This window comes from Neofelis nebulosa, chromosome 2 (genome assembly GCF_028018385.1).
Source record: "Neofelis nebulosa isolate mNeoNeb1 chromosome 2, mNeoNeb1.pri, whole genome shotgun sequence".
Taxonomy (NCBI): domain Eukaryota; kingdom Metazoa; phylum Chordata; class Mammalia; order Carnivora; family Felidae; genus Neofelis; species Neofelis nebulosa.
The window spans coordinates 116,805,008-116,820,412 of NC_080783.1; the positions used below are offsets into that span (position 1 = coordinate 116,805,008).

A 15,405-nucleotide genomic window follows, 5' to 3' on the forward strand; every position below is an offset into this window, starting at 1 on the left:
GTTGGATTGGGATTGGAGAGAGCAATGTGAATTCATGGTTTCCGATATATATAGGCAGATACAGAAATTACATACAAACATTGATTTCCCACCTCTGTAGGAAATGGTCTGGAAGCTGTGATATCCCAACATCAATGAGTACACCTAGTACTCAGATCTTGGTTTCTAAATAGTTTTTCATGAAAAGGAATGCAGGCTCCTTGGTAAATGACTGATTCCAGGGCCTGGCAGAAAATGCAAGATAGGGTGGAACACCTCATTCCAAAAGTAATGAAATGCTCAAAAAAATGATAGGGACATGTAAAAGAACACAGAAAGCAGCCTGAAAGGAGCTCCCACTGGCCAAATCTGGTACAATTTGAACATCACAATAATTATTGGTAGTAATGAATTAAAACATTGAATAAATAAGAGTCTAATAGTCCATAATGACTAAATACATGAATAAATTGAAGGTTTAATGATGAATAAGATATTTATTACATAGTTTCAAAATACCTCCCCATAAAACACTAATTATTACTTTCCCAGGGTTGTGGTAATAAAGTACCACAAATTAGATGGCTTAAAACAACAGAAATTTATTGTCTCCTAATTCTGGTGGGTAGAAGTCCAAAATCAAGCTGTCCGCAGGGCTATCCTTCCTTCGAGACTGGCCAGAATCCTTCCTTACCTTTTCCTTGCTTCTGGTGGTAGCCATCCACCCTTGATGCCCCTTGGCTTGCAGCTGCATCACTACAGTTATCTGTTTTGGTTGTCATATGATGTTCTCTGTGTGTTGTCTGTATCCAAATTTCCTTCTTATAAGGACGCAAGTTATATTGCATTAAGGCCCACCCTAATGACCTCAACTTAATTTGGTTATATCTGCAAAGACCCTATTTCTTTCTTTCTTTTTTTAAATTTTTTTCAATGTTTATTTATTTTTGAGAGAGAGAAAGACAGAGTGCAAGCAGGGGAGGGGCAGAAAGAGAAGGAGACACAGAATCTGAAGCAGGCTCCAGGCTCTGAGCTGTCAGCACAGAGCCCGATGTGGGGCTCGAACTCACAGAAGGCAAGATCATGACCTGAGCCAAAGTCGGACGCTCAACCGACTGAGCTACTCAGGCGCCCCTAAAGACCCTACTTCTAAGTAAGGTCACATTCATGTATACTAGGAATTAGGGCTTCAACATCTTTTTGGAGTACACAATTCAATCCATAGCAATTACCAAGTGAAAACTTTTCAATGGACAAGCCTGGAAGACACTACATTAACAAGATATCAAAAGAAATATAACAGGTAGTGCAAGACATCAAACTTGTGTGATGAGAAGAATACAATCAATTATGTGATATTCCTATTAAAGATGAGTAACATAAATCTGATCACACACAAAAAAATCACATAAATCCCAACAGGGAAAAATGAACTATTGGGACCTCATCAAAATAAAAAGCATCTGCACAGCGAAAACAATCAGCGAAACTAAAAGGCAACTGATGGAATGGGAGAAGATATTTGCAAATGACATATCAGATAAAGGGTTGGTATCCAAAATCTATATAGAACTTATCAAACTCAACACCCAAAGAACAAATAATCCAGTGAAGAAAATGGGCAAAAGACACTGAATAGACACTTCTCCAAAGAAGACATCCATTTGGCTAACAGACATATGAAAATATGTTCAACATCACTCATTATCAGGGAAATACACATTAAAATGACAATGAGATACCACCTCACACGTGTCAGAATGGCTAACATGAACAACTCAGGCAACAACAGATGTTGGCGAGGATGCAGAGAAAGAGGATCTCTTTTGCACTGCTGGTGGGAATGCAAACTGGTGCAGCCACTCTGGAAAACAGTATGGAGGTTCCTCAAAAAGGTAAAAATAGAACTACTCTACGACCCAGCAATTGCACTACTAGGTATTTATCCAAGGGATACAGGTGTCCTATTTTGAAGGGGCACATGCACTCCAATGTTTACAGCAGCACTATCGACAACAGCCCAAGTGTGGAAAGAGCCCAAATGTCTATCAATGGATGAATGGATAAAGAAGATGTGGTATATATATATACAATGGAGTATTACTCAGCAATCAAAAAGAATGAAATCTTGCCATTTGCAACTACGTGGATGGAACTGGAGGGTATTATGCTAAGTGAAATTAGTCAGAGAAAGACAAATATCATATGACTTCACTCATATGTGGAATTTAAGATTCAAAATAGATGAACGTAAGGGAAGGGAAGCAAAAATAATATAAAAACAAGGAGGGGGACAAAACATAAGACAAATACAGAGAACAAACTGAGGGTTCCTGGAGGGGTTGTGGGTAGGGGGATGGGCTAAATGGTTAAGGGGCATTGAGGAAGACACTTGTTGGGATAAGGACTGGGTGTTACACATAGGGGATGAATCACTGGATTCTACTCCTGAAATCATTATTGCACTCTATGCTAATTAACTTGGATGTAAATTAAAAATCAATCAATCAATCTCAACTGGGGTACACTGTACAAAATATTTTGACTTATAATCTTCAAACATATTTAGAACATGAAAACCAAGGAAAAGAGAAAGGAATTGTTTTAGATCAAAGGAAAATAAAAATGCAATAAATGCAATATTATTCTGGACAGGATCTTTTGCCATAAAAGCTGGTCATCTGAATAGGGTTTAAGTATTATAGAATAATGGTATGTCAATGTATCAATTAATTTCCTGATTAAATGGCTCTACTTTACAGTTATAAAGGAGAATACAATTGTCTGGCAGGAAAACACAAATGAAAATATTTGGGGGTGAGGGGACGCCACCAACTTAGTTTCAAATGATTCTCGAAAAAAATGTCTTCATAATGTACTTAAGATGTTTACAAGTACGAGAATGTTTCAAAATTTTAAACAGAATGAAAAACTGAAAGATAAAGATGAAGAAAAAAGATCAGCAGAATTTTACCAGAAACTCAAATTCTCTCTAAAAAGAAATGGGGGGGGGGGCAGTGATGATGGGAGGAAAAAAAAATCAAATGGTGATTCTAGAACTGAACAAGTCAACTAAATAAAACTAATAGATGGGTTTAACAACAGATAAGATTCAACAGAAGAGAATTAATGAATTAGAAGACTGGTTAATAGAAAATATCTAAAAGGAAGCATTAAAGAGAAAAAGGATGGAAAATACAGAAAGGAACATAAAAAAACACTTGGAACACAGAAAGGAACATAAAAAAGCTCAGTGATGAGATCTAATATACATGTTAATAGAGCTCCAGAAGGAGAGGAGAGAGAACAGAATAGAAACAATACTTGAGCAGATAACAGTCTAGAATTTCCTAAAGTCTGTGAAAAACATCAAGCAGTTTGCTATAGGGGTGTGACCCTCCAGAATCATATGTTGAAGTCCTAACCCTATACACCTCCACATGTGACATTATGTTAAAGTCTTTATAGAGGTAATTAAATTAAAATGAGGTCATTAGCATGGGCCCCAATCCTTATAGAAAGAGGAAATCTGGACACAGACACATACTCAGAAAAGACCATGTGGGGGCGCCTGGGTGGCGCAGTCGGTTAAGTGTCCGACTTCAGCCAGGTCACGATCTCGCGGTCTGTGAGTTCGAGCCCCGCGTCAGGCTCTGGGCTGATGGCTCAGAGCCTGGAGCCTGTTTCCGATTCTGTGTCTCCCTCTCTCTATGCCCCTCCCCCGTTCATGCTCTGTCTCTCTCTGTCCCAAAAATAAAAAATAAAAAAAAAGTTGAAAAAAAAAAAATTAAAAAAAAAAAAAGACAAAAAAAAAAAAGACCATGTGAAGAGATACCGGGAGAAAATGGCCATCTGAGCTGTGCTGACAGCTCAGAGCCTGGAGCCTGTGTCGGATTCTGTGCCTCCCTCTCTCTGACCCTCTTCCACTCATGCTGTCTCTTAAAAAATAAACATTAAAAAAGAAAAAAAAAAGTATAAACTATATAAAATATATGTAAGTAAAATAGATAACAGCACAAAGGCCTGGGGGGAAGGGAATCCTACTATTTTAAGGGTCTTACATTAAATATGAAACAATAGGATATTAATTTAAGATAATTAAGTTTAAGGAAATGTTAGGAACGTATATTGAATCCCTAGAGCAAACACTGAGAGAGTGAGAGGAAGATAGGGAGGAGAGAGGGAAGGAGGGAGAGAAAAATAAAGAAAAGAGAGAAAGTAAAAGAGATAAACTTAACCTTAAAAATCTCTGAGTAGGGGTGCCTGGGTGGCTCAGTTGGTTAAGTGTCCAACTGCGGCTCAGGTCATGATCTCATGGCTCGATCCTGCATCTGGCTCTATGCTGATAGCTCAGAGCCTAGAGCCTGCTTCAGATTCTGTGTCTCCCTCTCTGTCTGCCCCTCCCCTGTTCACATTCTCTCTCTCAAAAATAAATATTAAAAAAAAAACTTTTTAATTTTTTGAGTAAAAAAAAAGGTGTAACAAGGAAACAAAGGACAGACAACACAAAAAGAAAGTATCAAGATGGTAGACTTAAATTCAAGCATATCAATAAATACAATAAACACTCCAATTAAGAGACAAAGATTATTAGATTGGATTAAAAACAACAGTAAAACAAAAACAAGATCTAACTGTACACTGTTTTATTTTTTGGGGGGGCGCCTGGGTGGCTCAGTCGGTTGAGTGTCCGACTTTAGCTCAGGCCATATCTCGCGGTTCTTGAGTTCGAGCCCTGCGTCGGGCTCTGTACTGACAGCTCTGAGCCTGGAGCTTGCTTCGGATTCTGTGTCTCCGTCTCTCTCTGCCCCTCCCCTGCTCACATTCTGTCTCTCTGTCTCTCTCTCTCTCTCTCTCTCTCTCAAAAATAAATAAAGATTAAAAAAAATTTTTTTTAATACAAAGGTATAAACCAATAATTAGATACCTGGGAAAACATTTCTACAAATTTTTAGAAGACAGTAAGAGAATAGAAGAGTAAGAAAGAAGTGATGACTCAGGGGGAGAGAAAAATGAGGTCAGGAGCACGCAGAGGGAGAAAGGAGCTGCTCTGACTTGCAGAATCCCCGAGCAGCTTTTATGTAGGAAATGATGAGTACAGAAGGGTAGAATGAGTAGTGGGGTTGAAATCAGGATAATTAATTAAGAGTGTGACCCCCCAGAGCCTCAGTACTACCTCCCTCGCAATCTCCATAGTCAGCAGCCAAGGCACTAGGCCTTGGGCAAAAACTGTGACCTCTCTAAAGAATGACAATTTCCTGGCAAAAAAAATTCCAACCTTCTGACACTTAGGGCAACTCTTGCCCCAAGTTAACAGTCAACTCTTCACCTTCAGACTTTACTAGTTAAACCCATGAGTAAATAATCCCTATCTATGTAGAGAAAGCCTCTCAATTTTTTCATACCTCATTTTTTTAAAGTTCACTTACTTATTTTGAGAGGAGAGAGAGAGCATGAGCAGGAGAGGGGTAGAAAGAAGGAGAAAGAAGATCTCAAGCAGGCTCTGCACTGTCAGCATAAAGCCCATTGAGGGGCTCGATCTCACGAACTGTGAGATCATGACCTGAGCTGAAACCAAGAGTCGGATGCTTAACCAACTGGGCCACCCAGGAGCCCCTTTAATACTTCCTTCTTAAATATAAGTGGACAGAGATATTATCTGATTTTTGATAAAAGCTAAGATCGTAAAAGAGAAAGGCCAAGATAGCTAGAAAGGAAACACCTTAAGATCTTCCAGAAAGCAGAACAAAAAGATCAAGGTTGAGAAAACATGAGAACATAGAAGAGAAAGAAATTATCCCACAAATGAAGAACACCAATCTTTAGACTGAAAGAACCCTTCAAACAACCCATAATGAATGAAAAACAAAACCTCATATATATATAAATCATTGTAAATGTTTCAGGACACTATGGATGGAGTCCCTGAAAGCTTCCAGACAGGAAAAAATAGTCCCCTACAAAGGGTCTTGCAAAGACTTCATACCACCCAAACTAATAATGTGAAAACAGAATAAAGGCATTTTGAGATCTAAGGACTCAGAAAAATTTATCTCTCACAAGCCTCCTTTTAGGGAAATGAACTGAGAATGTGCTCCACCAAAACAGGACAGAAAACCAAAAAGAAAGATATGGAGGGACGCTTGGGTGGCTTAGTTGGTTAAGTATCCGACTTCGGCTCAGGTGATGATCTCACAGTTCATGATCTCACAGTTCGTGAGTTCAAGCCCTGCGTCAGGCTCTGTGCTGACAGCTGGGAGCCTGGAGCCTGCTTCAGATTCTGTGTCTCCCTCTGTCTCTGTCCCTCCCCTGCTTGTGCTCTCACTCTCTCTCAAAAATAAACAAACATTAAAAAAAAAAAGACGACATAGAATCTGTAAAATAAAGTGCTAAATATATAATCTATATATTATAAATCTATAATATAAAGTGCTAAAATATAAGCGTATCAGTTAAAGAGTAGTCCTAGCATGACATCTAGCCACTTAAAACTGGAGCAGGAGAATAGAAGTTCAGGTAGGGAAGTTTCTGGAGGAAAATGTGAATTGAGAATATTTGATGAGATAGAGAATTTAGAGAAAGACAGAAAAAAAGGCTATGAGAAGGCAAACAATGCAAAAAAAAAATTCCTAGGAAAAAATTAAAAATCTCTAATATAACCATAGCTACCACAAGACCTTAATGGTGAACAATGTTTACACAGTTGTACTGTTAAGCTTTGTTTGTATTAATTTTCAGCCCTTAGAGCAAGGAAGTAACAATTATGATTACAGATTGAAATGTAAATATTACCAATGTTGACAGTGTAAAACTAAAGTTTACCGAAGTTGGAAAACTGAAGGGAGGGATGAAAACTAATGGGAAAGGAGAGGGAATAATTACTGCATTTTCAAAGTTGAGACTCTAGAGTTAGTGGTCAAAAACATTAAATATAGTACTACCATTTATGAAGGTAATCAACAGACTTAAAAGAGTTCTATACTAAAATCAACCACTCAGGCAACAACAGATGTTGGCGAGGATGCAGAGAAAGAGGATCTCTTTTGCACTGCTGCTGGGAATGCAAACTGGTGCAGCCACTCTGGAGAACAGTATGGAGGTTCCTCAAAAAATTAAAAACAGAACTACCCTATGACCCAGCAATTGCACTACTATGTATTTATCCAAGAGATACAGGTGTGCTGTTTTGAAGGGGTACATGCACCCCAATGTTTACAGCAGTGCTATGGACAATAGCCCAAGTGTGGAAAGAGCCCAAATGTCCATCAATGGATGAATGGATAAAGAAGATGTGGTATATATATACACAATGGAGTATTAACTCGGCAATCATAAAGAATGAAATCTTTCTAAAAAAAAATTTTTTTTAAATGTGTATTTATTTTTGAGAGAGACAGAGACGGAATGCGAGTGGGTTAGGGGCAGAGAGAGAGGGAGACACAGAATCTGAAGCAGGCTCCAGGCTCTGTGCTGACAGCTCAGAGCCTGACGCGGGGCTCGAACTCACAAGCTGTGAGATCATGACCTGAGCCGAAGTCGGACACTCAACCGACTGAGCCATCCAGGCGCCCCATACTCGGCAATCACAAAGAATGAAATCTTGCCATTGCCAACTACAAGGATGGAACTAGAGGGTATGATGCTAAGCGAAATCAGTCAGTCAGAGAAAGACAAATATCATATGACTTCACTCGTATGTGGAATTCAAGATTAAAAAACAGATGAACATAAGGGAAGGGAAGCAAAAATTATATCAACAAGGGAGGGGGACAAAACATAAGAGACTCATAAATATGGAGAACAAACAGGGTTGCTGGAGGGGTTGTGGGTGGGTGGATGGGCTAAATGGTTAAGGGGCATTGAGGAAGACACTTGTTGGGATAAGGACTGGGTGTTACACATAGGGGATGAATCACTGGAATCTACTCCTGAAATCATTATTGTACTCTATGCTAACTGACTGGGATGTAAATTAAAAAATAAAAATAAATAAAAAATAAAAAATTAAATATAAGGGTTCTATAATGTAGGGAGAAGGAGGAAGGGGCATATAAGTGAAAGCCTCATTTGTCATACCAAGAAGTTAACAGGTATTTCTTAAATAGGATAACTCAAGAAAGAACAATATAGGCATATTATTCAGAAATATGAAGGTAAATGTCAAAGAAAATTAGCTAAATGAGATAAAAGGGATTGCTTCTAGTAAGTGGGACTGGTGGGATCTACTCTACTGTATGCTTTTATAACCATATATATCAATTAAAACTATTTAAAAAAAATAAGTATAAAACAGATAGGTTCTTTCGGAGGTCACTAGTAACAGAATGTCTCCATCCAGTTTTGTGGTGAAACAAGAAAGTGTATATACTTCTGCCCAATTCTATATCCTGAAACAGTAGCTTGGCACATGCCCTTTGAAATGCTAAAACATAAGGCTTCATAGCAAAGCTCAATGGTCAGGGTATCTGTGAACTTTAGTGTCAGAAAGAACCAGGTCTTAATTTAGACGCTTCCACTTGCTGGCTCTATCACTTTGTACAAGGGTCACTCTTCTTCTTTAAAAGTAACTTCTTCATCCATGAACTGGAGGAAATAATGTTTACCCCTGGAGTTAGAGAACCCTTATAGTTAACAGTCGCTGATTTATAGTAAGCAATTGATACACGTTAGGTTTAATTATTACTTACATTGGCCACCACTTTTACTTCTTTGTATTGTGCTTCATAGAAAATTCCAGCATTTTCCAGTGCTTCTGTTAATGAGGGCCCATTTTTCACCTGCTTATCTAAACCATTCACAAATTCCTCGAGCTTGGAACTTGCCTCTTCAAATTCTTTGGAGAACTTCTTTCCCCCTGTCTTATCTAAAATAACAGAGGAAGTATTCGTTTCAGGATAAAACAGAAAATGTAAAAAAATGTAGTCTTTTGAAGAAAACCCCTCTTTACATAACTTGTGAACCTCCTCTTGCTGTGTTAGTATGTAATATTCTCAGTCTCAGTTTCACCTTAAAGGAGCTTCTCCAAATCACAAAACCCACAAAACATATTAAAACAATTCATGTGAACCTGCTAGAGTGCAGCCAAGAGTGTATCATGAAGGCTCCTGTAATTAAGGTGAAAAAAAGAAAGTTCAGCTAAAAGGAAGTGTGTTGACTGTTTTTCTTCAAAAATTGGATGCTGAGCTGCTAATTAGGAGTATCAGGATGAGACTCGATTCTGTTCACTTAGATTCACTATGGAATGTGAGAAAATGGAGGTTCAGAAAAGTAAAGATGAAGACTGAAGATATATCACAGTAAAAATTCTTCCTTCCTACCTGAAGATCCCTGATAATTTGTTATCAGCAGACTACAAATCACGAATTGTTTTTTCAATAATAGTGATAGTACAAAATGTTACTTACTCTCCTAACTATCCCCATCTTTCCCAGTGACTACCAGAACATGGCTTCAGATGTGGGTACAAATTTTGACTTTGCTTTTTATCAGCTGTATAACTTGTGCAAGTTATAATCAGTGTTCAGTTATAACCTAAAGCCTCAGATTTCTCGTGTACAAAATGGAAGTTTTTAATATGCTTCTGGGTTGTTGTGAGTATTAAATTAGATAACAATTGTTAGATTTAAAGTATGGTGCAAAGGGGTGCCTGTGTGGCTCAGTCAGTTAAGAGTCCACCTTCAGCTCACATCACAATCTCATGGTTAGTTAGTGAGTTCGAGCCACCAACATGGTGTTGGGCTCTGTGCTGACAGCTCAGAGCCTGAAGCCTGCTTTGGATTCTGTGTCTCCCTCTCCCTCCACCCCTCCCCCACTTGTGCTCGGTCTCTCAAAACTAAATAAATGTTAAAAAAAAAAAAAAAAAGTTTTTAAAGTATGGTGCAAGAACAAAACAGGTGCCAAAATGAATAGTTGGCAGCCATTTACTCATGATTTCAAAAATATTTATCAAATGCCTATTATGTAGCAGGCATTACTCTAGGTACTAGGATACTGCATGAACAAATAAGGATAATTTCTACCTTCACGAGATTTACATTCTAACACTTTTTTTTTTTAAGTTTATTTATTTTGAGAGAGAGAGAAAGTGTGAGTTGGGAAGGGGCAGAGAGAGAGGGAGAAAGAGAAAATCCCAAGCAGGCTCCGTGCTGTCAGCTCAGAGCCTGATGTGGGGGTTTGAACTCACGAACCATGAGATCATGACCTGAACCAAACTCAGACACTTAACTGACTGAGCCACCCACGCAATCCTCTAGTACATTATTAATTTATTATTTATAATTTACAACCCAAGGAAAAGAGACCAACTAACTAGATGTTATGGGGCATTACACTGACCTTACTAAAGAACATACCCAGGGGTACCTGGGTGGTTCAGTCAACTGAGCATCTGACTCTTGAGTTTGGCTCAGGTCACGATCCCAAGGTTGTAGGATCAAATCCCGTGTCGGGCTCTGTGCTGAATGTGGAGCCTGCTCAAAATTCTCTCCCTCCCTGGGGTGCCTGGGTGGCTCAGTCGGTTAAGTGTTCGACTTCAGCTCAGGTCATGATCTAATGGTCCGTGAGTTCAAGCCCCTCGTCGGACTCTGTGCTGTCAGTTCAGAGCCTGGAGCCTGCTTCGGATTCTGTGTCTTCCTCTCTCTCTGCCCTTCCCCCACTCATGCTATGTCTCTATCGAAAAATGAATAAACGTTAAAAAAGAAAAATTAAGAAGATTCTCTCCCTCCTTCCCTCTGTCCCTCTCCCCAGCTCATGCTCGCTCTCTGGAATAGATAAACTTTAAAAAATAAAAAATAAATAAAGAACATACCCAAGCCACATTATCACACATGTGAAATACATTTGTCTATATATAACCTAACACAGCAAGAAAGCACTAGAAGTAAGGAGAGGGAAAGAATTGTTTTATGATTTTTTTTTAGATTTCTTTTTTCCCCTGCTTTATTGAGATACAATTAAAATATAACACTGGGTAAGTGTAAGGTATGCAATGTCAAAGACAGGACTTTACTTATGAAATTCATATGCATGAAATCACTACCTGGAAAACCAGAAGTGCCACAACTGGTCTCCAAAATCTAAGGTTCTCTTTAGGGGAGAAGCCAGTCTGATCATTGAAAAATTACAGACCTGGGAACAAAATCTGAGGTATTCTATTTAAAAAGATGTAAGTATTACCTTTTAAACACTTCAGAGTTTCTGTGCTGCACACATCCACCCTCATAGTCGACAGCTGTTTTTCCTTCAACTCTATCTGATCCTCTGAGCGCTTGTACAGTAACAGCTCTTCAATGAGGGCCTGGGACTGAACACAGACCAGAATCATATTCATTTATGAAATCATTCATTTACTCTATCTATTCCCCTTAACATAAAACATGTCTAAAACCTAACAAAACCAAGAGGAAAGAGGCTCTTTGCACTTCCTCATAATCAGAGATATTAATACCAATTTTCATAACAAAACTGTATTTTTAGTTATATACTTTACAAGATCCTATCCTTGATTATTCAAAGCTAATTGATGCATACAAAGTTAAGGCTAAGACAAAGGTCCATTTATTTCTTCCTTAAATTTTAATGAGATACACATAGTGTTATGTTAACTCTAAGCAAGTTCTAATTTAGTAGTACTTCACCAAAGGATGAACCCCTTGTCGGGGGCCTCGGCTGGTAATAGAACCTGGCTGGTCATAGATATTCTGGAAGAAGGTTAATTTTTCCATTAAGGCAACATATAAAACTCTATGTAATATAATCCCAATCTAGATTGCTTCAGAACAGTTGAAACTTGTTTAAAATATAACTGATGTACAACTGAATAAAAATAAATTTTACTGGACTATATAGGGAACTATAACAAAATGGGTGAATAAAGCTTTGGCATGTTAAATGCATTCTTTAACTTACTCGAAATTCGGCAACTATCTTAGACTTGAGAGCAGCTTTTGGATTCGTGGATGCTGTTGAATTAAATAAAAGGTCATTAAGAATACAGACACAAAAAGTTGACAAATAGTGAGGAAGTTTTTCAGGTCTATAATTAAGGGTGTATTTATGAACATATATCAAATATGCACATTTAAGTAATAATATAATTCCTAGAATAAGTATTTCTGTAATATTTCATATTCCTTGAATATTCATATTCCTCAGATATGAAATTTCAACACTTCCACGCATGGCCAATATAAAAATGTACTCTTTATTTATTTAATTTTAAAATGTTTATTTTTGAGAGAATGAACACAAGCAGGGGAGGGGGGGATGAGGGGCGGGGGGGCAGAGGATCCAAAGCAGGCTCTGTGTTGACAGCAGCGAGCTCGATGCAGGGCTTGAACTCATGAACCGCGAGATCATGACCTGAGCTGAAGTCAGACACTCAACCCACTCAGCCACCCAGGCGCCCCTAAAAATATACTGTTTAGATACATCTAACCTACTTACCTCCAACAGACCCTTTAAATCACAAAGTCCTAGAATTATGGATTTGGAGATTCTGAGATACATGAAGTACCTTGTTTCCTAGTCTGAGTATAAGAGGATCTCAGTACCTCAAATTAAGAGTGTTCAGGAGCAGGACATCCAATTAATCCTGAGCACTGGCTGAAGAAAATTGCTTACAAACATCAACTCTATTCCTACGATTTAAGCTTTGGATTTCTTTTTCTGCTGACTCAATTCACAGCAAAAACAGGCAGGGAGAGTTCTAAGCACATTACCGCTGTGGTTCAACTTGGGCTGAAATGATGACTCTTGCTCTTCCTAAGCATGCAACTTATGAGCAAAAGGATGTCAGGACTCCCTTAATCATGATGAATATCATATACTTGCTGGAGTGAAACCATCCCAAGTGTCTTGTTTTACCTCCCAATTCTCACTGTCTTCTACCTCGTTCCCTCCACACCAAGTCCTTCTCAATATTCCTCAGTTTGGCCCACAGCAGCCTATCACATGCAGAATTCCACTCCCTTGATCTCATGCTGGGTAAACATGATAAACATAGCAGGAGCTCCTGTTAGAGAGTGGGCTTCTGGCCAGGATTTGAGGCCCATGTCTAATCTGGTAGAATGTCCCCAAATCTGAAGGATTTCATGGCTCCCACATAAATGCTTCTTAATGCCTAGTCTCCTCTTCAGCTCTGTTGTTTAATGCCAGCTGCCTCTACCTTCATATATCTTTCAGTCTGAGAGTTAGCCTGGGCACTATCAAGCATTTTTCTTCTTTCACTCCCCCAACTACTCTTGAATCTTCACTCATTTAAACCCTTTTTCTGCATTTCCTTTGTTTAAAAGTAGGGGTTTTTTTTGTTTTTGTTTTTTTAAAGAAGTAACTCCATGATGGCTTGTTTAGTATAAGTCACTGGGTCACTCTCCCAGGCCTGGAAAACACAGGCTTCCCCATGGTTTATGCCAGGTACGATGTCAAATGGTCTACATTTTCTTCTGCTCCAAAAAGAGGAGGTAATTTTATATTAGTTGAGATTTTGTTCCTTACTTTGTGATTTCTTCCACTGCTTATTCGGTTGTTTGTTCAGATTTTCTTTCAGCTGCTTCTGAGTTTTGAAAGTGGTACCTGGAAAACATTTCAGTTTTTGCAATCTGGCATTATGGGAAGCTGTTCTGTCTGTCCACTTCAGTGTCAAAGTTGTAGCATTGAAAAAAGGCAATCCGAGACTGTGTGTTGTTTCTTTCTTTCTTTTCCTTTCATTTTTATAAAAAAAAAAAAAAACACCCACCAGATCTAAGAAGCTGTCAAATAAACATGATTTCTATCATCACTAAAGTCACTGATTTTTGAGAAGAATAGGGCAGGAAGCTTAAAAATACTAGTTACCACATTCAAATGAAGAATTTAACAGCTTCTTAGAAGATGCTATTTTTAAAGCAAATTTCTAATCAAATAATGTCAAGGTGTCAGATATCACCAACTTCCATTTAATGACTCAAGTAAATACACCTAATACATCAGAAGTAAGTAACTTCATAAAAATAAATACACAATTTATTGCAAATCTAAACCAAAACAGAGACTAAAGAATGCTTAATATATATGCTTAATATCAAATAGCTTACTGGAAACTGAAACCCCATAAAAAAAAATCCTCCAACAGTAAATGGACAGGGCAGTAATTGTTAAAACACGAACAGTTAAAAATGCTCAAAGTAAAGTAAGTGTAGGAAAATAATCAGCCATCATCACGTAATATGCATGACTTTCTCTAGTCAATACAAACAAAATCCAACCCTCCCCAAACCAATTCTATTTAAATTTTAATTCAAACAGATTTTTGTAAGTATTTAATTTTAAATAAATAGGGCCCAATTCAAAACTTTATTTTTCATTGTTATGCAACAGGCCTACATCTATAAAATATATTTAATTTTAAAGACTCAATGATTTTTTTTTTTTTTTTTTTTTTTTTTTTTTTTTTTTTTTTAGGAGAGAAAATACACTTACTCAAAGCTTCTCTCAGTGCCATTATCATTTCTTCTGGGTACACATTTCTATCTTCCCAGATTTTGAAGATTCGTTCTATAGACTTAGAGACAGATGGATCCCTGAGAAGAAAAAGTGACACAGACATATAAAAATGTGAATTTATATCTCAAACTAGAAATCTGAAACAAAATTATTTTCCAAATGTCTTCTGATGTTTAAGATATATATTTTTTTTCAGGGTGCCTGGGTGGCTCAGTCAGTTGAGTGTCTGACTCTTGACTTCAGCTCGGGTTGATTCCAGGGTTGTGGGATCAAGCCCTACGTTCAGCTCCACACTGAGCATGGAGCCTATTTAAGGTATTTTCTCTCTCTCTCTCTCTCCCTCCCCCCTGCTGCCCCCTCCCCTGCTCGCATGCTCTCTTTCTAAATAAATAAATAAATAAATAAATATTTTTCCCTACAGTGTCTAGTAAGCTAAAATCTTCACTCTTTTGCCAAAACATAAGAGACTCTTAAAAACTGAGAACAAACTGCGGGTTGATGGGGGGTGGGAGGGAGGGGAGGGTGAGTGATGGGTTCTGAGGAGGGCACCTGTTGCAATGAGCACTGGGTGTTGTATGGAAACCAATTTGACAATAAATTTCATATTTTAAAAAAATCTTTACTGTTAAAAATTTTTCATTTTCATTTTTATTTAAATTTTTAAAAATTGAAGTACAGTTGACACATTAAGATCATAAACATTCTTATTTAACACTTTTTATCAATGACATTTATGAGGTTATGGACAGTGCACTAAGCCTTCTGACGGATATGAAGTTATGAGGGCTGGTCCACGTGCTCACTGATGCAACTGGCATTCCAAAAGAGCAGGTGAATTTAATAAAATGAAATCTAATATAGAAGCATCTGGCCCCCAAACCAACTATATTAGTACAGAATGAGAGTACAGTGTTTGGCAATGCTATAAAGTGTGCTTTTTCTTAA

General features: G+C 37.9%; 1 protein-coding gene across 11 annotated transcripts in view; it reads right to left on the reverse strand.

Annotated features, from left to right (window-relative positions):
• Positions 1 to 15,405, reverse strand: part of RPRD2 (regulation of nuclear pre-mRNA domain containing 2) — a 101,688-nt gene that overhangs the window by 23,333 nt on the left and 62,950 nt on the right. For 7 of the 11 annotated variants that reach the window (XM_058715906.1, XM_058715911.1, XM_058715905.1 and 4 more), the window contains exons 3-7: positions 14,437 to 14,537; positions 13,474 to 13,551; positions 11,887 to 11,939; positions 11,155 to 11,281; positions 8,667 to 8,842 (exon numbers count right to left, since the gene is read on the reverse strand). In XM_058715906.1, the coding sequence (XP_058571889.1) occupies positions 8,667 to 8,842; positions 11,155 to 11,281; positions 11,887 to 11,939; positions 13,474 to 13,551; positions 14,437 to 14,537 (535 nt within the window). The remainder of the gene's footprint in view (positions 1 to 8,666; positions 8,843 to 11,154; positions 11,282 to 11,886; positions 11,940 to 13,473; positions 13,552 to 14,436; positions 14,538 to 15,405) is intronic. The other 4 variants (XM_058715909.1, XM_058715910.1, XM_058715916.1 and 1 more) reach the window with 1 other exon arrangement.